General features: G+C 41.0%; 1 protein-coding gene across 1 annotated transcript in view; it reads left to right on the top strand.

Moving 5' to 3' along the window:
- Positions 1-26,476, top strand: part of LRBA (LPS responsive beige-like anchor protein) — a 558,416-nt gene that overhangs the window by 95,702 nt on the left and 436,238 nt on the right. The window contains exons 18-26 of the mRNA XM_074950978.1: positions 4,267-4,359; positions 6,030-6,138; positions 6,697-6,778; positions 8,244-8,367; positions 8,676-8,868; positions 19,910-20,950; positions 21,966-22,141; positions 23,522-23,675; positions 24,067-24,247. Coding sequence (XP_074807079.1) covers positions 4,267-4,359; positions 6,030-6,138; positions 6,697-6,778; positions 8,244-8,367; positions 8,676-8,868; positions 19,910-20,950; positions 21,966-22,141; positions 23,522-23,675; positions 24,067-24,247 — 2,153 coding nt within the window. The remainder of the gene's footprint in view (positions 1-4,266; positions 4,360-6,029; positions 6,139-6,696; positions 6,779-8,243; positions 8,368-8,675; positions 8,869-19,909; positions 20,951-21,965; positions 22,142-23,521; positions 23,676-24,066; positions 24,248-26,476) is intronic.

Raw genomic sequence — 26,476 nt, 5'->3', positions numbered from 1 at the left:
GTGTTTTTTCTTAAAATTCAAAAATAACATATATATTAGTTCAGAAATAACTTATATGGAAGTTTAATGTTTTCCATTATACTGGATAGCCCTGATGGTATCTTGTAAGCTGCCATCTTGTAAGGACAGAGAAAATTGGGCTGTGTTATCTTCCTCCACCTTTTGTTCTCTGCTGCTGCTATCCCACCTGCCTAGCTGGTTACATTCCACAGCTGCTTCACCCAGGTTTCTTGGATTTGAATCGCTGCTGACTCTTCTCCCTCTGATTCTGGTACTGAAGAGAAGGGGAGACTTTTTTCTTTTGTTTGGGTGTGTTGGGGGCAGCTGAGGTTATGGAATAAATTTATTGGGAGGGTTGGGGTGTGTAAACAAGGCAGTCTACTTTGTTCCGTTCTTAAAAGTATCCACAGCCAGGTATTATATTAAGTAATATTGTCCTTTTCATTTGTTTTGAGACTAGTAGAAATGCTTTTGAATCTTTTGAATTTTTCCTTAAAGTTCTAAAAATGTACTTTCATAAAAAGAGGCACACAGGCCAAAATGTTCACTGTACAGACTGTGTGGGACTTCGTCATCTGCATTCTCGTAATGAATATAATTTCATGGAACATAATCCATAAAAACAATTTAAGAGTTTATCTCATCTGGACAGAAGCCAAGTGTGGTTGATGCAAATTCAGGAGATCTAGTGAATACCATAGACAACCAAACTAAAATCAAATGGGTTGCAGGTACGTCCCAATGGTGGTGATGACATTGGAGCAATCGTAAGATATTAAGTGTACAATCAAGGACCAAATTTATCCTCTCAGGACACAGCTTTAATTTATTAATTGTACTATAGTAGTGTCCAGAGGGCATGGCCACCAGACCAATCATTATCAGTTGGCAGAGTGCCTATACTCAGCACTTTCCGCTATGAGACTGCTTTCAGTTGCTTATAACATTGCTAAATTTTAATTATATGGGCTACATTTTTTTTATGTCAGGTGTCTGCCTCAGGCTGAATTGTTTTATTTGGAAAAATTTAGGAAAAAAATCTCTTCAGCCATTTCTGAGAAGGCGGCAGGAGCTGCATGCCTAATGATGAGGATAAAAAGAAATAATTAATGTATACCTGTCTCCTGAGCCCCCATCCTTATTGTGCACTGAGTGTGGTACAGGTCCTGCAGGGAAAAATAGTAAGTGATCATCTAAAGATCATGGTTGCATGGGCAACCTTAATTCTGGCATTTCCTAATTCTGGCATTTGTTTCTTTGGTATATATTTTCATATAGGTTTTTTTTGGTATGTTACGGTCTCAGTGTGACCTAAAAATTATACATGTTTTTAATAATTAAGAAAGGAATAAGCAAAGTGCTCAGTGTCCATTTGTATCTCATATGAAGGATGCAGCATATTGCCCTTTAGCAACATACTGGGGCATTGATTGAGTGCTAGCTGAGATGGAAGCATGAGTGTTGCTTGTTTTCCAGTTAAACTTTTGAGTGAGAAGTTCAAATATAGATATATGCTCTGGAGTAATACTTGGAAACTCTGCACATAGATTTCTCATCAGTATATTTGCATGTTGTCACTTTTAATTATGTGACATTTGAACAACAACGGATTGTTCGGTGCTAACCAGCCTTTTTCCCCCTTGAGCAGGTATTGTGAGGTTATGGTGACCAGACGTCCCGTTTTTAAAGGGACAGTCACGTATTTTAGTCCTCCTGCAGGTGGTGTCCTGACTTTTTCTAAAAAATGGGCAAATTATCCATATTTTCTGTCGTTCCCCCCCCCCCCCCTTTCCCTCTTCCCCCACACCAAGACTGGCTGCTGCTGGCCACATTCTGGTGTGAACCCTGCTCGTCTGGCTGGATCCCTGCTCGCCAGCCACCTGCCCACCAGCGGTGAGGGGCAGGTTCCAGTGGCCAACAATGGGGGTGGATGTGCAAGGCTCGTGGCGGGGTGAAGATGCAGTATGTGGGGCTGGCTGCTCCCCCTGCTGGTCCGTCAGCGCAGCCCCCATTCCATTTGTGGCTGGTGCTGTGAGCTGTGGTGGCTGGTGGCAGGCGCCAGGCAGCGGCCGGCTATGTGTCGCCTCTGCTGCCCATTGGCCCTTTACATGCTCCCCCTCTCGCTGTCCTCTCCCTACTTTGCCCCTTCGCTGCTGCAGCCCTGCTGGGTTTTTATATGCCCCCTGGCAGGGCGCATCCCACTCCCAGCACTGTTCAGAGAATCAGCCCCTGGTCAGAGCGCTCAGCTCACCAACAGCCTGGTTGGCAGGCTCCTTCCTCCCCCGCACTGCCTCTGGCTGGGTCGGTGCCCTGGGAAAGCCCAAGACCCTCTGGCCCGGTGCACTGGCCAGGAGGAGCTGAGCTCTGCATGTGCCAAAGCCCTGCACAGTGCTGGCATGGGGAAGCCGCTCTGCCCCTCAGCTAAGCTCCGGAATGTCAGGGTGCGAGAGGGAAAGCAATTTCTAGCCTGTTCATGCCCCAAACCTGCAGGCTCCATAGCAGCTCCTGGGGCAGAGGCTTAGCACCCTCTTACCTCCTCCCTGACCTTGGGTCCTGCCCCCACGGAGCGCAGGGCTGCTCCATCCCCTAGACAGCTTCCCCTGCTGGCCAGGTTTGCTGAAGGCCCTGCAGTCAGGTTGCCTAGGCCCCGGTGCACAATTATCCTTAGGGCTTAACCCCTTCCTGCCCATGCTGTAGCCGGGACACAGGAGGCAGCTGGGTTATGTCGGTGGCCAGCAGCAGCCTGGAGGTGTTAGCTGCCTTTCAACATTGTGCGGGCAGGAAGGGACAAGATGCTTCCAGTGGGGTGGGGAAAGGGGGGAAGAGGTGGGGGATGAATTCTGCAAAGACATGGGCCAGGTCATCCTCCTCTCTCCCCCCCGCCCAGCCCCCCCCCAGTCTGGAAGCAGCTTCCAACCGTTCCCTCCTGCATAGTGCCGAAAGGCTGCTGCTGGCCACATTCTGGTGTGAACCCTAGCAGAAATCTGGGGAGAGGAGGCATGTGACCCTGTGTGCCCCCCCATGTGTTGCCATGGGAAGTTATGGCACCAGGTACCAGGAGAGGTGGTCCGTCCCAGGCGCCCAGCCAGGCATGGAGGGCGGAGAGCACCGGATAGGGAAGGGTTGGGTCAGTTGGTCACCCCACTGTGTGAGAGAGGTGTATGGGAGTGTATGTGTGTCACCTCTCCCTGAGTGTGTGTGTGTGTGGGGGGGCTAGGCATGTGTGTCCCCTCTTCCTGTGTGTGTGTGGTGGGTGGGGGGGGGTAGGGGTGTGTGTCATCTCTTCCTGTGTGAATCCTGAAGTCTTAAAGATAAGAAGGTAAATAAAAAGAATCCAGCTACACAGTATTTCTTTTTAACAGGAGCTCAGTCAACTTGATGTTGTTTGAATGTATGTACTGCATAGGTTCTGATTGATTGCTGTTGAACTCGCTTGGATATGAGTAATTTTACCAGGTGTCCTGTATTCAATATAGGGAAATATTGTCACCCTATCTAAGGTACAATGCATGTTCCAGAGCTAATAGGAATTTCTTTATGGTAAATTCCATTGTGATCTGAAGAAAGATCAATGACAGAGGAATAATACCTTCTGTCTTCCAGAAAGAAGGGGGAATATAAGTGGGTATGCAATTTTGTATGTAAGACAGCTTTGCTAAGATTCTAATGTGTTCTTTCATTAACTTTGTTTTTTATCAAAAAATCTGAGGTGCAGAAACTGGTGTAAGTGTAATGAAAAGAATGCCAGCTGACATTGTTTTTTGCCATCCTTCTGAAAGCTGCCATAAAGGACTAGCAAGGGATACAAATGTCAAATACTAATGCTGTTAGCAAATGTCCACCCATATATGAAACTTAAGCTTTTTGCAGCTAGTCTGTAGCCAGCTGTCTTGACAGTACAACAAACATAATTTGTTTGCTTTTCTGTACTGTAGCCTGAGTGAGATATCAGCTAAAGACAGATTTGAGTACTGAAATTACAATGACCTTTTCAGAGATACTGTTTTCATATCAACTGATACTTTTAGGGACTCTAACAGAATTTGGATTTCAAAATTCCCAAATATAACTTAAAAATTTTAGTACAAAGTACTATATAATTTAGGAAAATGTCACCATATTTGGAAAGCTTATCAATATCTGTCACTTTAATTTGAACCAAGGTACAAACTTGTCTGCCGTATGCTGCAGTTAATTTGTCAGTGTGGAAACTCTCTCTTAGTTGCTATTTCAGGCAATCTTGGTGTTTTGTTTGTTTTCATTTAGGGTTGTCTACAAACTTCTAGCATCAAAAAGTGAAGGGATCAGGGTACAAGCTCTAAAAGTGATGGGCTACTTCTTAAAACATCTAGCACCTAAGTAAGTACTGGTTTAAATCTGAAGAAAATATACTGTTTCTGTATATGTTGTTATACATATTTAAAGTGTTATGTTGGCATGCAACCAGAATACACGCTTCAGCCCATAGTAACTACTGTTTTCTTCAGTGTCATTCAGTTTGTTTTTTCATAATCCATTCCCTATCTAGTGGAATTACTCACAGTTGTGTCATAGCATCATAACAGGCTCTCCCATCAATCTTACCTAGTGATTTGTGACATGTCAGTTTATAGGTTTATGTTTTTAGCACAACCTGCTTGCATAGTTCCAACTAAATATATACTAATAATTAGAATAGTGAGATTAGCAACAAATATTACCAACTCTGGACTCAATTTAAGGTATCTTAAAAGTGTCTTATTTTATCTTTATTTTAAAATTGGCAAAAACATTAAGGTGAGTATTTGCAATCCAGCACTTTTGCTATATGCCTAACAAAGTACCTCTGACCAGTTATGTGATTTGAAACTTAACCATGATAAAATACTTTCTTAATGAGTTGATGTTGCCAGAACTCAGATCCAAAACACATAGGTATTCAGGATCTGTTTTTGGGCATACAGCAGAAACATTTCTGTAAATATTCACTTTGTTCTTGCCAATTTTATAGTGAAGATGAATAAAGTAAGGGATTCTTAAGCCACCTAAACTGAGTCTGGGGTTGGTAACTCTAGTTTATCTTTAAAATTAATCCATCAAAACTTATTTTTGCTGCTCCCCTTTTCTTATGCCCCAGCCACCCAGAACGCAAATACATAGCCACCTGGTCTCTGTTAACCTACAGACATCTGTCTGTAATTAGGACTTCCACCATGAGAAGTGGCAAGGAGAATGAACTTTACATAGGTCTTTCAATTTTTGTCTTGAAATACTGGCCCTTAACATTTATTGTTGATCTTGGAAGTTATATAGTTGTCCAATTGCAGCAGAAAGTACAACACTAGTTTCCACCAATTTATTTAAACAGTGGAATTTGCTGCAACTGTAGTTAACAGATTGCCAGCTAATGCTCATGGTCAAGTAATCTTTGTGAGCTGAATGGGGAGGGTTGTGCTCTTCCCTATATCATTATCAAGGGTCCCGCAAGGTCTGGGTCCAGCTTTTTGGGCTGCTGGTGGTAGGATGTTGGCACACAATATGTGAGTGGCCCCTGTCACAGGCTATGTCAACATTGCAGTCAGAGGTGTGACTGCAGCATGTGTAGACATACCTGCACTAGCTTTGGGCTAGCTAGTTTAAATACCGGTAATAGTGAGAGCACGGCAGCACAGGCTGGATACCCAGGACTCTGGGCATGTATTTGAGTGGCTGACGTGTGCTGCTGTGGTTTCCGTGCGATTGTTGTTCAGGCTAGCTAGCTTGGATAGGTCTACATGTGCTGCAGCCACAGCTCTGATTGCAGTGTAGACATACCCAGAGGCTCAGAGACTGAACCACCCAGTAGTCACACTTTCAGCAGGTCCCAGTGGGTGGCTTGCTTGTTACCTTTGGCAGATAAGGGTTCCTGTGTCCCAACTTCCCCAGAACCGAGAGGCTACAAACTAAAATGCTGAAACACTTTCACCAATTTAGCACTGCTCTGGTGTACACATACCTAACTAGTTAGAGATGCCCTAATTTACTTTATCTGCCTTCCTGTGTTATTGTAGGAGAAAAGCTGAAGTCATGCTTGGACATGGATTATTCTCTTTGCTGGCTGAAAGGCTGATGCTTCATACAGGCTTAATCACCATGACCACGTACAATGTCCTGTTCGAGGTAGTAATAGACTGTAGTTAGAATCCAATCTTCCTAATTACTTAGAAGATGTTATAAAATTGCTTGCATGTTTCTGCTGATATTTTCCAGATGACGCTAGAAACGTAGCTAGGGATGCAGTAAAGTTTTCTGAAGCTTACTGCTTTGGAAGTTCTGCTTAATTTAGATATAGAAGTAGCTCATTGTGAATCATTTTAAAATAACTGTTGAATTAAATGATTGAAGTAGATACTTTTACACCGAGAGCTTCATTCCACTTGAGATCGTGGCTTAAGGTTGTTGTAACTTTGATTAAATTTAGGGGAACTCTTCCACTATAATTAAAATACCAATTGTGTGTCTCAGAAAATGCAAAAAATGGTGTTAAAAATAAGATTGATTCAATTACTAAAACCTATGACAAGAAAACTTCTGTACAATTTTAGCACTAAGATGATATGATGATGAGCACTGTAGAAAACCTTATGATAAACAAGGGGATCACCCATTCTCTGGCAAGCTTTTTTAGTGAACATTGAATAGCTGTTCTTACACTGTGTTTCTTCCTCCTTCCCCCAGATTCTTATTGAACAAATTTGCACTCTAGTAATACATAAACAGCATCCTGACCCAGATTCAACAGTGAAGATACAAAATCCTCGTAAGCATTACATATCTTTTAAATTATGTCACTGTTAAACAAAAAATGTTTGTCATTTAAGAAAACAGCTTATTAATTATGTCCAGCAGTCTGAATTGTGGTCTGTTAGTTTTACAGAGTCATTCATGCAAGAGAGGAGATAATGCATGTTTAGTTGGAGTTAATTGGGAAACATGCCTGTCTCCAGCTTTTTGAAAGACCTTTTGTGTGTCTAAATGTATATGTAATTTAGTACTGACCCTTTTTGTTATGTGGTGGTGATAGTATGAGATGTTTTTTCAAGACTGTTATGCACAGGGTATTTTGATTTAATACATTTTCAGGTTTCAGCGCAATTCTGATTGCATTATTTAGTGATGTCAGACTAAATTACATGAAGTATGGAAGTAACATTCATCTTAAATTACGGTCAATGCAGAAACTCCGGATTTGGAGTGGAAGAAATGTATCTGCTTACTATATTGTTTAGGGTAACTTTCTTTATAGAGAAAAAATCCTGATTTGAGACTTTAGATTTCAGGACAAATTTCTGTTCAAAACCCTTAAGATTCTATAGATTCAGTATAATTGATATTCAAAGAGAGAAACTTAGAGTACACCTGGCTTTCATGTTTGTTCATAACAGGATTCATCAGCTGGTATGTTCCTAGTAGGGTGACCAGATGTCCTGATATTTGGGGCTTTTTTTTTATATTGGCTCCTATTATCCCCCAACCCCTGTCCTGATTTTTCATATTTGCTATCTGGTCACCCTAGTTCCTAGTCTCCCAGAGAACATATTTCTTAAAGATGGTCAGTAAATACCGATATTTCCTTTTAAACCAGTCATTTGTGACATAGTAGGCATTACATTATTAAACCCTGATCATCATTAATTCCAACATTTTACATAATGGCCTAACTCCACTCCCACAGTGAACTAGGCCAACACTGAATGCATTTGTAATCAGTGGTGCAGGCAGCTGTATGCCCGGTGCATATCATTGGCAGGGGCAAAGGGGCAGTTTGCTCCAGGGCCCAGTTTGTTTGAGAGGGCCCCCAAACTGAGTGGCGCACAACCCCATATGTTGGGTTGCAATGCTACTCACTGAAATTTGGCCTGTCCACCCCGCAATTATGATAGAGGGTCAGCTGGGCTAAATGTGAGTGGCTAAATTAAAGTTGTGTGTACCATGTGAAAAATTTCTGGGTGTGCCCCTGTTTGAAAATCCCACTGAAGGGGAATAGTCATGGAAGTCTTTGGAAGAAACAAGCAATATAATTCTTCTTTACTCAGATGCATCTTTGACACTGCTGGAGATGCTTTTCTTTCTTTGTGTAAACAAATATATTTTTACAAGTTAGTTTTTCATAAAGTGACTATCTTACCAAAATGTTTCCTGTTAGTGAATGTAGTCTAATAAGCTCCAATACTTGATGTGCTTTATTTCTAGTTTTTAAAATTTACTTGTGAACTGTTTTGCAGAGGTATTGAAAGTAATTGCGACTCTACTGCGTAACTCTCCCCAGTGCTCAGAAACTCTGGAGGTTCGTCGAGCTTTTCTCTCAGACATGATTAAACTTTTTAATAACAGCAGAGAAAATAGGAGGTAAGAGGGCTCATTGTGTGCGTACAAAGACCATATGTAAATAACAATGTCTTACAAATCTGTCCTCTCTTAGGAGTAAACTAAAATAGTCTCATTAGGCAACCATGTCTAGGCCACGTTATTTAACAAATGCTGTATTCTATTAGGCTTATACATGTAATGCTAGAGAAGTTGCATGCAGTAGTGTTTTTACGTATGCTAAATTCATCGCCTGCTATGTGTGGTCTCAAAGTTAATGATCTTTGTATGTTTTAATATGCTTGTCCATTTTGAGATATGATTTAGCAGCAGGAGTATGTGTTTTGCAGGAGCTTGTTGCAGTGCTCAGTGTGGCAGGAGTGGATGCTTTCTCTTTGCTATTTCAACCCCAAGAACTCTGAAGAGCAGAAGATAACTGAAATGGTGTATGCCATTTTTAGAATCTTGCTTTATCATGCAGTCAAATATGAGTGGGGTGGCTGGCGAGTTTGGGTGGATACACTGTCAATCACACATTCAAAGGTGAGTGTTTCCCGGAAAAATATTCTGGAAATTGCAATAACTTTTTTTTTTTCCCTCTAATGAAATTTGGAGTACTTTAAGTACTGGGTCAAATAAAAAAGTCTTCTAGTAGAATAAGCCATTTGAATAAGTAGAAATTCAGTAGCTTGAATAGTCTATAATAGCATATACTTCAAGTTCAGTGTATGGCTTGTCACATTTGAAAATTGAATGACTTTTCGTTGTCAGAATACTTTAATCACAAAATTCTTTCTGTTGCTCGTGGCATGATGGTGTTCACTTGTAGTAAAAGTGGCATTTAAACATTTCCTAGGGCAGGTTAATCAGAGTTTCAGTGGTGTTTTAGTGCTGGATTTCTGTGCATTAATAACAGCATGAAGTTTTTAAAACACAAGGTGGCGCACCTTATCTATGCATAGACTAAAAATACCTTTTAGTAACATCAAAAGGCAGTGAAACAAACCCACAAAATTAAGGAAATCAAAGTAGAGGCTGACATTCCATCTGTTAAGCCATGAAGGGAGACAGGAAGGTAAGGAGGCTGAAGGAGAATCCCAGTGAACGAATACAGGTGCCAGCCTTCCTTCTTTCATGGCTTTTGTTGGCTTGTTACAACCTGAACAACGCTGTAAAACACATTTTATTAGTAACTTTTTTTTTTCAAATTGAGATACAGAACTAGAAGAAGCAGCCACTTCATTTCTCTGTCCCTGCACCAAGAAAAGAAAAAAGTCTAACATAAAAAGCTGTGGAATTTGTGTTCTGGGTTTTCAGACAGGTAAATTGTAAATTACATACTTTTAAAAGTGTGTCTCTTACCCACTTATAGAGTGCATACAAAACTGCACGTCTTAATCCCACATTACTGTCCTTACATGGGTTAACTTCCTCCCAGAAATTGTCAATCTATTTAGACCACAACAGCACTACTGGTTTATCTTGTATATCACTGATTTTTGATCCAATAAACAGCTCAATAATCTATTGTGTGGTGGTTATGCGTGAGGGAGAAGAATAAAAGTCCGTATACTAAAAATGCTTGCAAATGTTTAGTCAATGAACATTTCATAACATTATAGGTGCAAAGGATCTGGGGCCAGACCTTAATCCATGCCAAAATGTGGCTCCAGTGACACAGTGGTGCATTAATCCTTTGCTATGCCAGCTCTATACCAAACCTGAAGCGTTCCCATCAGTATAGCAGTGTTTAGGTGGAGTGGGCTGCAATCTGTGACCAGTGTAAAGGCCACTGAAGTTTTGTTAAAAGTTAGCATACTTTTAAGCAGCTCTGAGGCTGCTTTAAATTTCTGGGAATTGAACCAGCCATTGGCTGCTCTCAGGTTTGGGGTAAGCAGAAATGTGGCATAAAGCCACCCCTTTGCCTGAAGTTTGCCCATGCAGCTTTGGCACACTAGAGGAGTATGCCCCTGGTTTCTAAACAATACCTGTAAAAATTAATTTATTAACTTATGGTTGTTTTGAAGTTTTTGTTTGTGAGATGTGCGTGGAGAAAGAAGGCAGCAGTCTGCAATGAGAACTAATGGTTGGTAAAGTTAAACATAAAATACAGTGTTAAAATTCAAACACTGAAATGGATTTGTGGTCACTAATTATATATTATTTCGTACCTATAACTTAAAATGGCTAACCCAGCTAATCCAGAATATGTAGAGAAAACCCAAATGTTTGTAGGAGATCTGGTAGGGGCTAAATATTTAAAAACAAATTCTGGATGAGTTATAAAATCTCTGAAAACAAGAACTTGATGATGCAAATTGTTAAAATGGATTTGGTTCTAATTATCTGAAAGGGCTTTTTTTAAGAACATAAGAATGGCCCTACTGGGTCAGACCAAAGGTTCATCTAGTCCAGTATCCTGTCTTCCGACAATGGCCAATGCCAGGTGCCCCTGCGAGAATGAACAGAACAGGTAATCCCTCCCCTGTTGCCCATTCCCAATTTCTGGCAAACAGAGGATAGGGACACCATCCCTGTCTAATAGCCATTGATGGACCTATCCTCCATGAACTTATCTAGTTCTTTTTTGAACCCTGTTATAATCTTGGCCTTCACAACATCCTCTGGCAAGGAGTCCACAGGTTGATTGTGCGTTGTGTGAAAACATACTTCCTTTTGTTTGTTTTAAACCTGCTGCCTATTAATTTCATTTGGTGACCGCTAGTTCTTGTGTTATGAGAAGGAGTAATTAACACTTCCTTATTTACCTTCTCCACACCAATCATGATTTTATAGACCTCTATTATACCTGCCTTAGTAGTCTCTTTTCCAAGCTGAAAAGTCCCAGTTTTATTAATCTCTCCTCTTATGGCAGCCATTCCCTACCCCTAATCATGTTTGTTGCCTTTTTCTGAACCTTTTCCAATTCCAGTATATCTTTTTTGAGATGGGGCGACCACATCTGCAGGCAGTATTCAAGATGTGAATGTACCATAGATTTATATAGAGGCAATATGATATTTTCTGTTTTATTATCTATCCCTTTCTTAATGATTCCCAACATTCTGTTCACTTTTTTGACTGTCGCTGCACAATGAGTGGATGTCTTCAGAGCACTATCCACAATGACTCCAAGATCTCTTTCTTGAGTGGTAACAGCTAATTCAGACCCCATCATTTTATATGTATATACCTCCACCCTGATATAATGCGGTAAAGCATTTCCCCTCCTCCCCCGTCCCTCCCAGGCTTGGGAGGGAGGGAGGAGAAGCGTAACGGTGGTGTGCTCAGGGGAGGAGGCAGAGCAGAGGTGAGCTGCTGGAAGAGGGGGGGCATGGGGAGGGCCACAGCAAGTAACCGGGGGGGACGGGGACGCAGAGGAACCGCTCCCGCCCCAGCTCACTTCTGCTCCGCCTCCTCCCCCGAGCGTGCTGCTGTTCTGCTTCTCCCTCCCTCCCAGGATTGCTGTGCCAAACAGCTGATTTGCGGCAAGCCTTGGAGGGATGGGGGAGAAGCGGAGCGGCGGCACGCTCGGGGCAGGAGGCGGAGCGGAGGTGAGCTGGGGCAGCGGGATGGGCAGCTGCCAGTTTGTGCTCTGCACCCATCAATTTTTTTCCATGGGTTCTACAGCACCGGAGCACCCATGGAGTTGGTGCCTATGGCGGCAGCACCACGCCGCTCTGAGCGGCATGTTAAGGGGACCAGGCTGGGGCCAGGGGTTGGATAAGTGTCAGAGGGTCTCGGGGGGCAGTCAGGGGACAGGGAGCAGGGGGAGTTGGGTGGATCGGGGGTCAGATAGGGGGCAGGGCCAGACTGTTTGGGGAGGCACAGCCTTCCCTACCCGGCCCTCCATAGCAAGTTCGGGATAACGCCGTTTCACATATAACGCGGTAAGATTTTTTGGCTCCCAAGGACTGCGTTGAATCGGAGTAGAGGTGTAGTTGGGATTATCTTTTCCAATGTGCGTTACTTTGCATTTATCAACATTGAATTTCATCTACCATTTTGTTGTCCAGTCACCCAGTTTTGTGAGATCCTTTTGTAGTCTTTCCAGTCTGCTTGGGACTTAACTATCTTGAGTAGTTTTGTATCATCTGCAAATTTTGCAACCTTCCTGTTTACCCCTTTTTCCAGATCATTTATGAATATGTTGAACAGGACTGGTCCCATGGGATACCATACCAAATGGGATCTGAGGTGCTTGAGCCTCCATCCCACCCTCCTGTTGCCCAGGTTCCAACATGAAGCAGGCTTGCAGCCAGGAAATTCCTATTGAGGGGTCCTCAGCTGTGGAATAAATTTCTAGCTTCACTTTTCCAAAGCCCAACATCTGTTCCCCCGGGGTTTTGTTTTTGCGTTGCAGGGGAGGTCAGTGGTGGGGGAGAAGAGAGATGAGCAGGTGAATAAGTGGGGTGGGTTGCAGAATGTGTTCTGGGTTTGAAGTAGTTAAACAAGATCTGGAATAGTTCAGTCTGTTGAATACTGGGCCTAAAAAGTTGTCTTCATAGTCTCATGCTGAAAGAATTAAGATTTTTTAAAAATAAATAGGACTGTTAAAACCTTATTCGGTGTATTTTCAGATTAAATTAATTTTTGGTAAAGGTAATGGTTACATTTTACACTGCAACTAGTGATATAAGGATAGAGATGATGATGTGTGTGTATGGGGTGTGTGCCTTAAGTATTGATATTAATATTCAATTGGTTATGAATTCTTAAAATTGTTTTTTTCCTAATTAACTTACATTTTGAGTATAGTCTAGTATATACTGATTTTAAAAAGTCATAAATTACCAAGACTCTTTATATTGTATGACTTTATAATACTGTGTAGAAATAATTCAGTTGGTATATTGCTAGATGCTAAGTGCATCACTGAGTTGTTTGATTTCTAGCATGCTTTCAAAGTACTATGGAACCAGCAATCATAGAGACTGAAATATTTTTTTCTTAATATTGTTGAGGAAATAACCAGTTGTTTTCATTTAATCTCTAATTGTAGGGAATGCTTATTTTTCCCTTTTACAGCTCTTTGCACCCCCCTTCCCCCAAATTATAACACCATTCTTTGATAAAGAACTAGTGTATAACGGACTAGTGTTGCAGAATTGGATAGGTTTTGCAGAGCTACACATCAAGATACATGCAGCTGCTATAAAAAGCCAAAGAAACTCAATTGCAATTTTATTGTCCAGTTTGATAGATTTCCTGCCACCTTTGTAGCAGGGAAGCTGTTTGTCACTGTAAACCTCTCTTCCAACAGCTGCACTATGCTTTATAAGCAGCAATGGTTTTTCTAGCATAATTGCACTACATTGGTTTCTTTGCTCCCAGAATTTAAAAGGTGTGGGTAACCTTTTTAAAGCTGAATTTCTGTGTCTTGCTCATGCACTGCCTTGATGTTCATATTATATCTTTATGCTATTTCTTCAAAGCTGAACATGATTTACCAAAAATTATGGTTTAAACTGAGTCTTACAGTTTGATGAAAATATTCAGGAAAAATTTAGATGAAAACCCAATTTTGTTAAAGTATTTTTTCTAGAATAATAGATATGTTAACTATATCCTAAACTTAAATCTGTCTAGATCTGTTACTTTGCAAAAAGGACTAATGGCTTCATGGTTAATAATAGGAAACAAGTAAAGAATGGTGGACAAGTTGCCTTCTTGACCTTTCAATTTCCCCAAGATTTAAAGAAAATAATGGTTTATACAATATAATACACCATCTACTTGAATGTTTTAAAACATTGAAAAGTGTGAACATTTAAGTATTTCAGGTCCTTTGAAATATCTTTTAATTAAAAAAAGTTGTCATGTTACCAAGTAACCAAATTAAAGGTAAATCATTTGGATAAGGAAACATCTTGGAATATTTTAATAAAATTAATGAATTTTGCATTAATGTTATGAATCAATAAGTGTTCAAAAATACTTCCATTTGCAGACTGAAGTTGTATCAGTTTTAATCTGTATGTGGAAATGTTTCAGAATATTGTTTACTAATCTGAATAAAAGGGGATTTGATAATCCTAATCAAAATAAACATGAGTTTTAAAATACTGTTTTGTTTTTTTAATTTCTAAGTGATTATTCTCTACCCAAATAAAAAACTGGTATTTTAATTGGCATAGATAAGATGCTGAATACATCATTTTTATATTTCCTCTTTTTGTGCCCTAAAAAAGGGATAATCCCCTTCAAGAAGAGCAAAAACTGATTGTACCACATAGTGAATTCGATGTGCCTAGAATTAAGCTGAATTATGTAGCTGGCATGGCAGTGGCAGGTATAGAAAAACTGGAGAGACAGATCAGAAAAAATGATTAGGTCATTGGAGTAATAGATTTATGTAGGAAGATTAAAAAAGCTTAATATGTAAGGGAGGAAGCATCGTCTAGTGGAATGAGCAGGGGGCTGGATGTCAGGATCTCCTAAATTCGAATTCCAGTATTCCCCCTGAGTTACTGTGAGGTCTTTGGCTAATTGCTTAAAATACAAGTTGCTTAATGTTTTCCCATCTCTAAAATGAGAATAATATTTAGCTACCTGACAGAGACGTGCTGAGGAATAGTTAGCTTGTACAATATCTTGATCTAGAATGCTGCTTAACTCCTCAGCAAGGACTCAGTGATTCATGATAGCTGTTTACAAACATTGGAATTGTGTAAAATGGAGGATGAGGATTTTTTTTAGGGTAATGCTAAGGCTAAGTGATGTGAGGCTAAGTAGGAAAAATGGTATGAAATTAAAAAGCAGAATGTTTAGGCTGAATATTGGAGTAGGGGAATGAGTCTGTAAAGATTCCATAAACATAAGATACTTCAACTTTCCTTAGAAAGGTGTAAAAGAATTATCTGATATTTTCATACTATTAATATCTGTTAGATAAATGGTTCTTCAGCTCTTCTATTCTGCAGACTGCTTCATGAGCGAAAACCGCTGCTATCTACCTAGCCCCACTGGCATACCTCTCAATCTGCCAGGGCCCACAAATGGTGTGACAAAGGCCAAACATGAGGGGGGAAGACTAATTATTCATGCAGCAAACTTAAAATGTGGGATTAATTAATTGAGTGTAAATCTCTCTTTTTAAAACTTCAGTTTCATGATTCTTCTGATGTAAATAATTTTCAACCACAAAAATTAAGGGGTTGCCAGATTTGTGTGGAATACAAATTACGTCGGGATTAAAATATGGGGCCTCCCTGAAAGTAATGTATGTTCAAAAAGTATGGCTTCTGGCGCCTTCCCCCTCTTTCCCAGGTGAGTCCCCTGCTATTCCTGGGTGTGGATAGAGGGGCCTGCTTACTACCGACTTCTAAGTGTGATGGGAGCTCTAACGTCAGCAGGAGGGAGTGGGAAGCAGGAGTACAAACCACTCGGGAGAGCCCTTTGACAAGTAGCATCCATGGTGGGTGGGGAACTCTGTGCCTTATTGGATATACTCTGACCACTGCATCTGGGGACAAGGGATGTCATGGTCAAAGTCGCAGGAAAAGATTTTTGGATGTAGAAAGTTAGACTGAAAAGGGCAGGGAGGGCCCCTCTGCTGACCTGTATTTCTCCAGCTGAGGGCTTTTTCTCCTGTCAGCATTGGTTCTCCACTTGTAAGGTAACTCCAGTCTCTTCATGTGTCAGTATATTTACTGACACATCTGTAATTTTCACTCCATGCATCTGAAGAAGTGGGGGTTTTTACTGATGAAAGCTTATGCCCAAATAAATCTGTTAGTCTTTAAGGTGCCACTGGACTCCTCGTTGTTTTTGTGGATACAGACTAATACAGCTACCCCTCTGATACTCCAGAATCATAGCATCTCTCTCTCTGCCCAGGCAGTCAGTGCCTTTCTGCTCTGGCTGGTCCAGCAGTCAGAAAGGTTTCCACTCACTCTGGAAAACTGACCCTTTTAAGGCCCTCTATTTCCCTTCAGCTTCTCAGGGTATGTCTACGCTATGGAGACTATACTGATATAGCTATGTTGGTAAAGCCCTCCACTGTAGATGCAGCCTATAACTGAGAGCAGTTTTTCACCACCTCCCCAAATGACATTAGCTACATTGACATAGCTGTGTCTTCACTTGGAGTTTTGTCAGCCTTGTCTATATGTTGGTTAGGGATGTGAGGTGTTTTTTGTACCCCTGACCAACATCATAATGCCAATGTAATTTCTCAGTGTAGACCAAGCCTCTTCCTCTTTGTTTTTAAAACCCTGCTTTGTCACTTCTGTTTGTTTCCTCCTTTACACTCATTTAAAACCTAGCTGTGTGGAGAAAATCTGGAGGAGAAACTGGTTTCACCAAGGATGTAGACATTTTGTTCTGTTTTGGCAAGATGTGTTCTCGTGGTGATAATTTTTAATGACCATCCTGTTCAGAGACAGGCTCTCAGGCACCACTCCATCTGCGTAGCACAAGCAGTATGAGACAAAAGAACAGTGAAGATCATCATAAGGGTTTAAACATAGAGTTCCAAATCCAAAACAGAATTTGTAAGTTGTACGTAGATACATTCCCCAAATCACGAGAATAGCCAACATACAAATTTAACTTCCATTTAAATGAAGACTTATTAGTCAATTGTGACTGATATTTGCCATTCAGAATAACTTTGTCCTATAATTCATTTGCATTTTGACTGTAAACATAAGAGAAAATTAGTTTAGAATATAGTTTTTTCCCCTCTGTAAGAAGCTTGCTGGGGATATGGCAAAATGTGTTCTTTTGAGGAAGATTGTGTGGAGGTATTAATGTATATAATACCTCTCTCCCTTTTCTCTGACTGATCCATGAAGTGGGATTGGTATTGGCAGGTATTGGTGCCTCCAGTCAAAGTTGTTCCTTGCATGGAGTGGAGAGTTTACAGGCCTCAGCTGTTAGCATTGCTCCTAGGAGGGAGGAAAAACAGGTCAATAAAGCTTTCGGAGGAAAAACAGTAACATATATTGGAATATGAACAGTTCATTGATGGGGTTAGCAGCATAGGAACTAGTTTACAGTAAGCCTTGCTACAGACAACAGTACTGTTACTGGCTGGTTGGCCGGCCAACCAGTTACCCACGCCACCTCCCTCCACTCCACAAAAATGTATATATATTGTGTGTGGGGGCAGGGAACCTAGACTAAATCTTAACACACACCTAAAGTGCCTCTTTTACATGTTAGTTTTAATACAAATGTTAGTCATCTTAACCTTTTTGTATGCTGCATGCTAATCTTCTTGTCTGGCAATTAGTAAATGTTGAATGTCAAATTAAGTTAAAATTAATGGCAGAGGAGAATGTTGTAGTTATTAGCTCACAAGTGTCTTAACTAGTAGTGCGTAGATGTGCTTTCCAAATGACTATGGATTAACCATCAAATGATTGTGAAGATTAATGACTGGCCTTTTAGCTCGCTAATTTAGAACAATTTCTGATAATTAATTGTGAATGATCAGCTTTACAGTGCAGATGCTTTAAGGAAAATAAAAAAATGACTGAAGATATAGGTGAATTTAAGTTTTTCAGCTGGCATTTAGCTTTCATATTGTTACAAGTTTACATGAGCTAGTATTTATATCTTAAAGTTAAGTTAGCTCTGTGCTATTCATATTTAAAAAATAATCTGGTGGCTTCTATTTGAGTGTACATTTTGTTAATTGTTGCCTTCATTAATGCTAACCCTAGCTTTTAAATGTTATGTTTTACAACACTCACAATCTGCTTTGTGAGAAGCGTTTCATAAATTCAGTGTCCTGGAATATTTGTTTAGAAAAAAGTTGTTCTTGCCTTCCACATTTAACAGGATTGTTCAAATGTAGAGTCCATGTTAATTAAGCTAATTTGCAAATTAAATGAGCAAAAACACAAATTTAGGTAGGCTTGCTGCAATGTTGGTCTTTGCAAAGCAGCATTTTATATTTTTTTATATACAAAGAAAACCCTTAATTAGAAATGCTGCTTTGTAAAGTCCAACATTGTAGTGAGCTTGCTTAAATTTGTGGTTTTCCTACTTTAATTTGCAAATTTATTTTAAAAATGTAATCTTGATTTGAGATTTTTGTGATAGAAACAAGGCTGCTTAAATTGTATCCATTTATTTTTAAAAAGCCTCCTTTACCCTCCCTGTTACTGTATGTGTATGCTTTCTAGCTTGCTTTAACATTATCACTCGCCTTGCATTTTTCTGTGTCTTGGGTCTGTGTATGTCACCATATTATGTCTGGATTTATTTTCCCATAGGATTACATGGCCAGCATCTAAAGATGGGAATTGTCTGTATTGACCTTTCTTCCCCCACTTTTTGCAGCACACAATAGCAATCTGGAAAGCAATTTCATTAGTTTAATTTCCAAAATACTTTAGCAAATCACTTTATATTGGCTTCCAAACTGCAAAATTGTACTGCATTATTTTTACTATAGAGCATATATTTAAAATACCCTTAATGAGGTAACAAATAACCTGCAGCTGCTGTGCAGTGCCTCTGTAAGTCAAACAGCTCAGTACTTGTAGTGTCCCTGTTTCTCAACAATCTTAGATAGGTGAAGAAATGTATTTAAGCTTATTCTTACTCATTTTGTAACTGATGTGCATCAAACACATACAAGTTAACACTTGACTTCAATACAGAACACATGTATTAATAGGGTTGCCAACTGTCTAATCTCACAAATCCAAACACTCTTGCCCTGCCCCCTTCCACAAGGCCCTGCCCTGCCCCCTTTGGAGGCCCCACCCCTCCACTTACTTCAGTCCTCCTCCCTCCGTCGCTCACTGTCCCCCACCCTCACTCACTTTCGTCTAAAGTCTTTCTTTAAACTTAAGGAGCAGATTTTGTATTACAAATTATTTACTCAAGACACAACCTCCCACAATATCTGTGTACCATTTTGGAGTCTGAGGTATGAAAGAATATCTTAAATTACTGTCATGAATTTTTTAGATGTTCTTTCATTTTAGGATTATTTTCTTTATTTTTTTAAAAGTTGTGGATTTTTCCTGCATACAAGTTTTAATCTGAAATGAAGTTTTACAGCAGAATTAAACTCTTAAAATAGGACTTGGTAATGGAAATTTGATATTAATGTGTTGAAAATTGATGAGGAGGCTAAAGACATGAGGTAAAAAATCCATAAGAGAGAGACAATAAGAAAGAGTTTAAGTATATTAGGAACAAAAGAAATTCTAACAACAGTATAGGTCCATTACTAGATGGAGATTGTAAAATTGTTAATGCTGGAGAAAAAAAAAAGTGTTCAGTAAATATTTCTGGTCTGTATTTGCAAAGAAGTAAGATGATGTAATCGTATCCTATAAGGACGATGAAGTACGTTTTCTCGTCCATTAGTAACTAAGGAGGATGTTAAACAACATGTACTAGAAATCAAAATTTTTAAATAAGCATTCAAGAGTCCTTCAAGAGCTTCTTTTTTAACTTGTACATTATGGTGGAGTGGTAGTGGTACCACAATTAAGGTTGAATTTCAACTTTGCAGTTTGGATACTACTATTGTTCCGTTGCCTCTGAATCTACTTTGTAGAAGAATCAGTCTTCTAATTTTGAGTTCTAATGTTCTTGATAATCCTTTGTTTTTTAGGTAACGTTTGAAATGCATAAAGAGAGCCTTTCCCAAATGTACCGGGATTACCAAAGGAAAGGAGGTGAAGGAAGTGGAACAGTTCCTTCCACCCCTGTTAGAACTATCTCAGGAGTTAGCAGAGAAGCTGAAATCGCAAGGAGGCAACAGCATGTGGAGGTGAAAGAAGCTGCTGCTTCTGCATATGTTGGGGCTGATAGCGTGGAGCACAGTGCTCAAAAAAATGAGATAAAAGCTTCATCTGAATGTGAGCTACAAAGTCATTCACCATCTAATGAAGGGAAGAAATCTGAGGGAGAAAATGGTCAGAGATCACCTGACTTAAAGGGAGCACCTTGCTTAGAATTTCCTCCACAGACAGAAGCAGTAAAACCGGGTGATTCAGAAATCACTTCTGGAATTGCTGAAGCAATTGCAGATTCTCTGAGTAAAGCTAAAGAACTTGTGGAAGAAACAGCAGCTACTGATGGGGCTTCTCTAACTGCACAAACTGTTTTAGAAGGGGAGACACCTGAAAGCCCAGAAATGCTGGAGGAATTTACAGCAGAGGTGGAAGATGATGACTTTGTTGATTTAAAAGAGGAAAGCAATCTGCCTTTACCTTCAGAAGAGTTGGTACTAAAACCCAGTGAAGAGAATAGCTCACCTGAAAATGAAAGCCAAATAACAATAGCAATGAAAGAAGAAACTGTTGAGAAGGAACCTGAGACAATACCTTTAGAATCCAAAAGTGCAGAAATCTTGAACAAGACAAGAGAAGAATTGGCTTCCTTGTCAGAAACAGTGACCTCTGAAGTCCAAGAGGAGACAAGTCAACTAAATTCAGAAGTGAATGAGAAGTTAGAGGAATTAAAACCTGATGGCAGTGAAACCAAAGCAATTGGAGGAGATGCAAACACACATACTTCAGAAGCTTCTGTGGCCTCAGAGAAAAAAATTGCCAAGCTTGATGTTTCCAGTGTTGCATCAGACACCCAGAGACTGGAACTAAAACCCAGCACAAGCCTGGAAGCAACTCAGCCTCTTAGACCCCTACCTGAGGTAACTTTTATATACCTTCCTTATGCCAAATTAAAATTGTACCTAAAAAAAAAAAAAAAAAGGTCAGACTGATTAGTTTGATATTTATAAGAAAAACACAACTCTTTTCAAACAGTACAGTTTGAGAAATTAGTGAAATTTTGTACAGTTCATAGGATTTTTGTAGGCTCCTGAAGCACTTTGCTGACCCCAGGAGTCAAATAGCTAAAACTTTAACCAATTTGTGTCATCTGTAGTCTCTAAATCGAAGAATAAAAAGTAGCATTGTGGATTCTGAACTTTCACCTTGAATTCCCTCTATTTTTTCACTGAACTTCTCTCTTATTTCCTCCATCCCCTTAAGCCCTTCTATCTCTCTTAATCCTCAGAGGTCTCTTGTAGTTACAATCCATCAGTCAGAAAAGAGCTCGCGTGAATTCTTTTCAGACTCTAATGAAAGTTGTAGAAGCCATTTTTTTAGCTAATTGCTACTAATGGACATCAGTTGAGAACTCATTCATTATCACTAAAAGTATCAACATAAGGACGTGTTTAGTAAATTTTAAGTCCGAATTGGGCTTATGTTTTTGCCCTTACTGCAATGCTCCTTCAGACTTCTGCTTCCAGTTCAGTGATACTGATCATGGTTAAACATTGATGTAGCTGAGTACTTCCCTCCTGCAGAGACACCTGACAGTCGATGCCCTTCATCCCACAACATTCTTCCTCAAAGGAGGGAGATCACTGTCAGCAGCAACATGTGCTCCCCATGTGGTAAGGTCTAGTTGCTGCTTATTTTTGTCTAGACTGGCAGAGATGGTGGTGCAGTTGTATTGTAGTTTGTAGCTTTGGTATAATCCATCAGTAGTGGCCCTGCAATTGTATTAGTTTAATTTTTAAATTTATGTGCATTTGTGAGTTTATATAATGTCTAAGCTTACAGACTTACTAAATCCAAAGTGAAACTTTTTTCAGTAAACACTGATGAAATTGAATTTTTGTTATTTTGGAACCTGCCTATATTTTATGCAAACAGATATCAAGGCAGGAAGATTCATCAGGACAAGACTTGGCTGCTGCATCTGATGGGCAGAGAAGAGATTCCAGGTCGACTATGTTTCGTATTCCTGAATTTAAGTGGTCCCAGATGCATCAACGTTTGCTCACAGATTTACTCTTTTCAATAGAAACGGATATACAGATGTGGAGAAGGTAAATCTGTGCTTTGTAGGAAATCATATTTGCTAGCATTGCACTGTGACAGAAATCTAAGGTGTTACTGAAATCTAATATCACTGGTTAAATTGTTTATATTTGGATTGTCAAACCTATATTAAAGTATGAATTAGTTATTTTGGGGTCTAGATCAGGGTCTTCTCAGAATTATTGATTACCAGTCTTCAGGAATGTTTAAAGATGTGTGTATTGGTTGAAGGGTTACATATACATTTTGGATTAAATGTTGGCCCCGTTAAAGTCAATGGGGATTTTGCTATTGACTTCAGTGGAACCATGGTCCCACTCTCTGAATAGGCATCTCACAATATGCATCTTCTAAAGAGCATTCACAATGTTTAAGCCAGGAATATATCATTTCTTTAAAGAAACTTCCCCTAAAATTAAGACCGGTCAGTGCTTTGACATAAGCAAACAGGTGCTGCTCTGTACTTCAGTTTGTTTCTATGGAGCTGAAGAGATTATGTTGTTCTACATGTATTTAAAAAAAAATATTGTAACCAAAATCTGCAAAATATCTATCAGTTGTAGCAATGAAGGAAAAATTGGGGCTAGTAGTGCCACTGGTATTTCAGTGTGTTTATAGTGCTATTTTTTATCAGAATGAGATAGTGAGGGTAAAATTTGATTCTGACTACCACGTAGCTATGCTAGCCCGATAAGAAGATACAGATGAACTATTTAAAAAAAAACACAACAATTTACAGGTGCATAAAATTTACCTTGAGATTTAGATGAAACTTTTGTTTGCCTTTAGAACTGAAGTTTTAAGACATGACTAAAGTATGTATTTAGTACAGCACCAGGTTTACTCAAGATACTGTGGATAATTTAGGACTGCTTTGAAAATCTGTTTTCTGTGTTTTAACCGTAATTAGGTTTTTGTGGTATTGTATTAATTTCTTTGCTTTAAAATTGTAATGTGGAGGACTTGGTTAATATTAACTCTGTTCTTCCAAAGTCTTGAGTTCAAATCTAGTTAATATCCCCAGAGAAACTTTATTTTATTGATTTATACAGTGCTTTTTGCTGTACCAGATGATCACAGACTAGTCTATAATGAATAATTATCCACAGGACTATTCACAACACACTTGGACCAGTTACTAGGGGATGCTGTGAAGAGGATTAGGAGTGTAAAGGAAGGGTAGTTTGAGGTCAAGATTTAAGTACTGTTGATTGAGCCTTGTGAGGATGCTTACATGATGTTTTTGGCTGCATCACAGCTCTCTCTGGTTGATGTCAGTTTATTTGCATTTGAAGGAACTTAATAAACTTGGTAAAAACACAATAAAATAGACTTCTATTCTGGATGCTTTACCCCCACCCTCCCGGCATCTTACTTTTTTTGGGCAGCCATTCTACAAAGACTGTGATGGACTTTGTGAACAGCAGTGACAATGTCATCTTTGTACACAACACAATTCACCTCATCTCTCAAGTTATGGACAACATGATCATGGCTTGTGGTGGTATATTGCCATTGCTTTCTGCTGCTACATCTGCTACAGTAAGAAATTCATTTTTTATTGCAAAAGTGATTACTTGTGGGAGTGGGCGGGCCTTTCTTCATATAGTACATTAATAGGAATATCTGTCCTCCTGGGAGTGCATGGATCTATATGGGCTGTTCCCTTAGAAGGAATTTAGGCTCCTGCTGTCATTGCCTGAAGAGGGGGAAGAGCCATCTAGAGGGCTTGGGGCCCCAGTGCAGCCTGGAATATGATGTGGTTATTCTGTCTGCATTCTTCCAGTTAAATTCTTCAGCTTGAAGTATGACTAATTATTTTGCCAATGAGCAATAATGGACTTTTTACAGACCTGTTTTCTTCATGGAATTTTTAGGTATAAGAATGATCTTTTCTATAGGAATACATGTTTTCAACTTTTCCCTCTCATAGCATGAATTAGAGAATATAGAGCCAACTCAAGGACTTTCAATAGAAGCTTCGGTAACATTTCTTCAGAGATTAATCAACCTTGTGGACGTGTTAATTTTTGCAAGCTCTCTTGGCTTCACTGAAATTGAGTCTGAGAAAAATATGTCATCTGGAGGAATTCTGAGACAATGCCTTCGACTGGGTAAGCAAGTAAAAGTGCTTAATGAAGGAAAATGGATTTCTTCAAAATAATGTTAACTACCATTTAACTTTGTTTTTATATATTTAAGGAGAATAGTTTTAGATGTTTATCATACTTCACTTAACCAAATGTCTGACTTTTTGGCTACTAGATCTGAAGTTGTCTAACCTTTCAGTGACTTTTTTCATACGTTGTGTTTATTTACTTGCAGTTTGCCCCATAATAGACTTCTCTTTCCTACTCAAATAATACATACAAGCCTTTTTTATTCTGTATTTAAGTATTAAAATTGCTATGAATGTGGTTAAGTATTGGTAGGCACAGTGAGCTGAAATCCATATTCGGTGCATATTTTCATTTTGTCTATAAAGACGTCTGTGGGTTGAAAATGCATCCCAAATAATTGGGTTTAAAAATACCAGGTTTCAGGAAAATGTCATCTTTAGCATATATAATGAAAATTCATCTTTAGATAAGTGTCTGAGGGGAAGGAAGCTTTAAGGAGGGTTTAAATTTTTGTAAAAATAATTCGGGAGATGGTGTAGACAGAGATAACAACTAGAAATGCAAATTTAAAATGAGTGTAATTCAAATGCATCGTTGTATACTAGCCCCAATGCATCCAGTATTATACATAGAGCCCTGTGCAGATACAATATTTGCATCTGCATCCGATCTGTGATCCACAATCATGGTCCCTGGATATAAAGCGAATATCCACAGATATTCAGGGCTCAAATTATACAGTGTTTGTATAGAGTTGAATTGAGCAGAAAGAGTCTGTGGTGGAATCACTCAGAAGATATCTGGGAAAGGGGCAAATGGTCTAGAAATGGCAGCAAACAAGGAATATCTGGGTCCAGTTGACAAAATTGCTTCAGAAAAAAATACATCAATGCCAATTGTATATTAGAAGGGGTTTCTGGAATTATAAGGTATCCTTTGTATGACTGAAATGTAGCTCTAAATCTAAAGTCAGAGTGTCAGGAATCAGGGCCTGCCACTGAGCCTGGGACCAGCTAGATGACCTACCGCCAGTGATGAGCTGCCAAAATCTTAACAACGGGTTCCCTCCTCACCCCACGAGGGGGTGGTTGCCCACCCCCGCCACCCCGGGACCCCTGCCCCATCCACCCCTCCCACGTTCTTTGACACCCACCCCCCCCCCCCCCCCCGGACCCCTGCCCCATCCACCCCTCTCCCCTGTCTGGCCCTGGAACTGGGCAGGAGGGTCTCGTGGGCCACCGTAGTGGGTGCCCACCCCACCCCTAAGAGCCAGAGGCACCTGCCGGGGGAGCGAGGTGGGGAGTCCCGGCGGTGCTTACCTGGGGCAGCTCCCAGGAAGCATCTGGCAGGTCTCTCTGGCTCCTAGGGGCGGGGAAGCGTAGCTAGGGGGGGAGCAGGGGGAGCGGCCACTCCCCCCACTGATCACATCAAAAGCGGCGCCTTAGGGCAAAAATTGGGGGAAATTGGTGAGTGCAGAGCACCCACCAGCAGCTCCCCGCCCACACCTGGCCCCAGCTCACCTCCACTCTGCCTCCACCTCCTCCCCTGAACGCACCACCCCGCTCTGCTTCTCCGCGCCCCCGCACCAGCTTCCTGCGAATCAGCTGTTCGGTGGGAAGCCGGGGAGGGCTGAGAAGCAGGCCGTGGCTTCCAGCTCAGGCCGAGGGTGGCGGAGGTGAGCTGGGGTGGGGAGCGGTTCCCTTGCGCACACCCGCCCCCCCTCCCTCCCGGGTTACCTGCTGCGGCATGGGCGGCCCTCCTCACGCCCCGCTGCCTGAGCTCACCTCCGCTCCGCCTCCTCCCCTGAACGCACCACCCAGCTCTGCTTCTCTGCGCCCCCCCCCACCGCCCTCGCCGGCTTCCCGCGAATCAGCTGTTCGGCGGGAAGCCGGGGAGGGCTGAGAAGCAGGCCGTGGCTTCCAGCTCAGGCTGAGGATGGCGGAGGTGAGCTGGGGCGGGGAGTGGTTCCCCTGAGCCCCCGCCGGCCCCACCGCCCCCCCCCCCCCGGGTTACCTGCTGGGGCGCGGGCGGCCCTCCTCGCGCCCTCCCCCCCCCCCCCCGCAGCTCACCTCCGCCTCCTTGGGCCTGAGCAGGAACCTGCCGCTTGCTTCTCAGCACACCCCGGCTTCCCGCACGAACAGCTGATTCGCGGGAAGCCTGGGGGGGGGGCGGGGGCGGAGAAGTGGAGCGGGGAGGCGCAGCGTGTTCAGGGGAGGAGACGGA

Source organism: Natator depressus, chromosome 4 (assembly GCF_965152275.1).
Source record: "Natator depressus isolate rNatDep1 chromosome 4, rNatDep2.hap1, whole genome shotgun sequence".
Classification (NCBI taxonomy): domain Eukaryota; kingdom Metazoa; phylum Chordata; order Testudines; family Cheloniidae; genus Natator; species Natator depressus.
The sequence above is the reverse complement of the archived record's forward strand: the minus strand, read 5'-3'. Positions and strand labels throughout refer to the sequence as shown.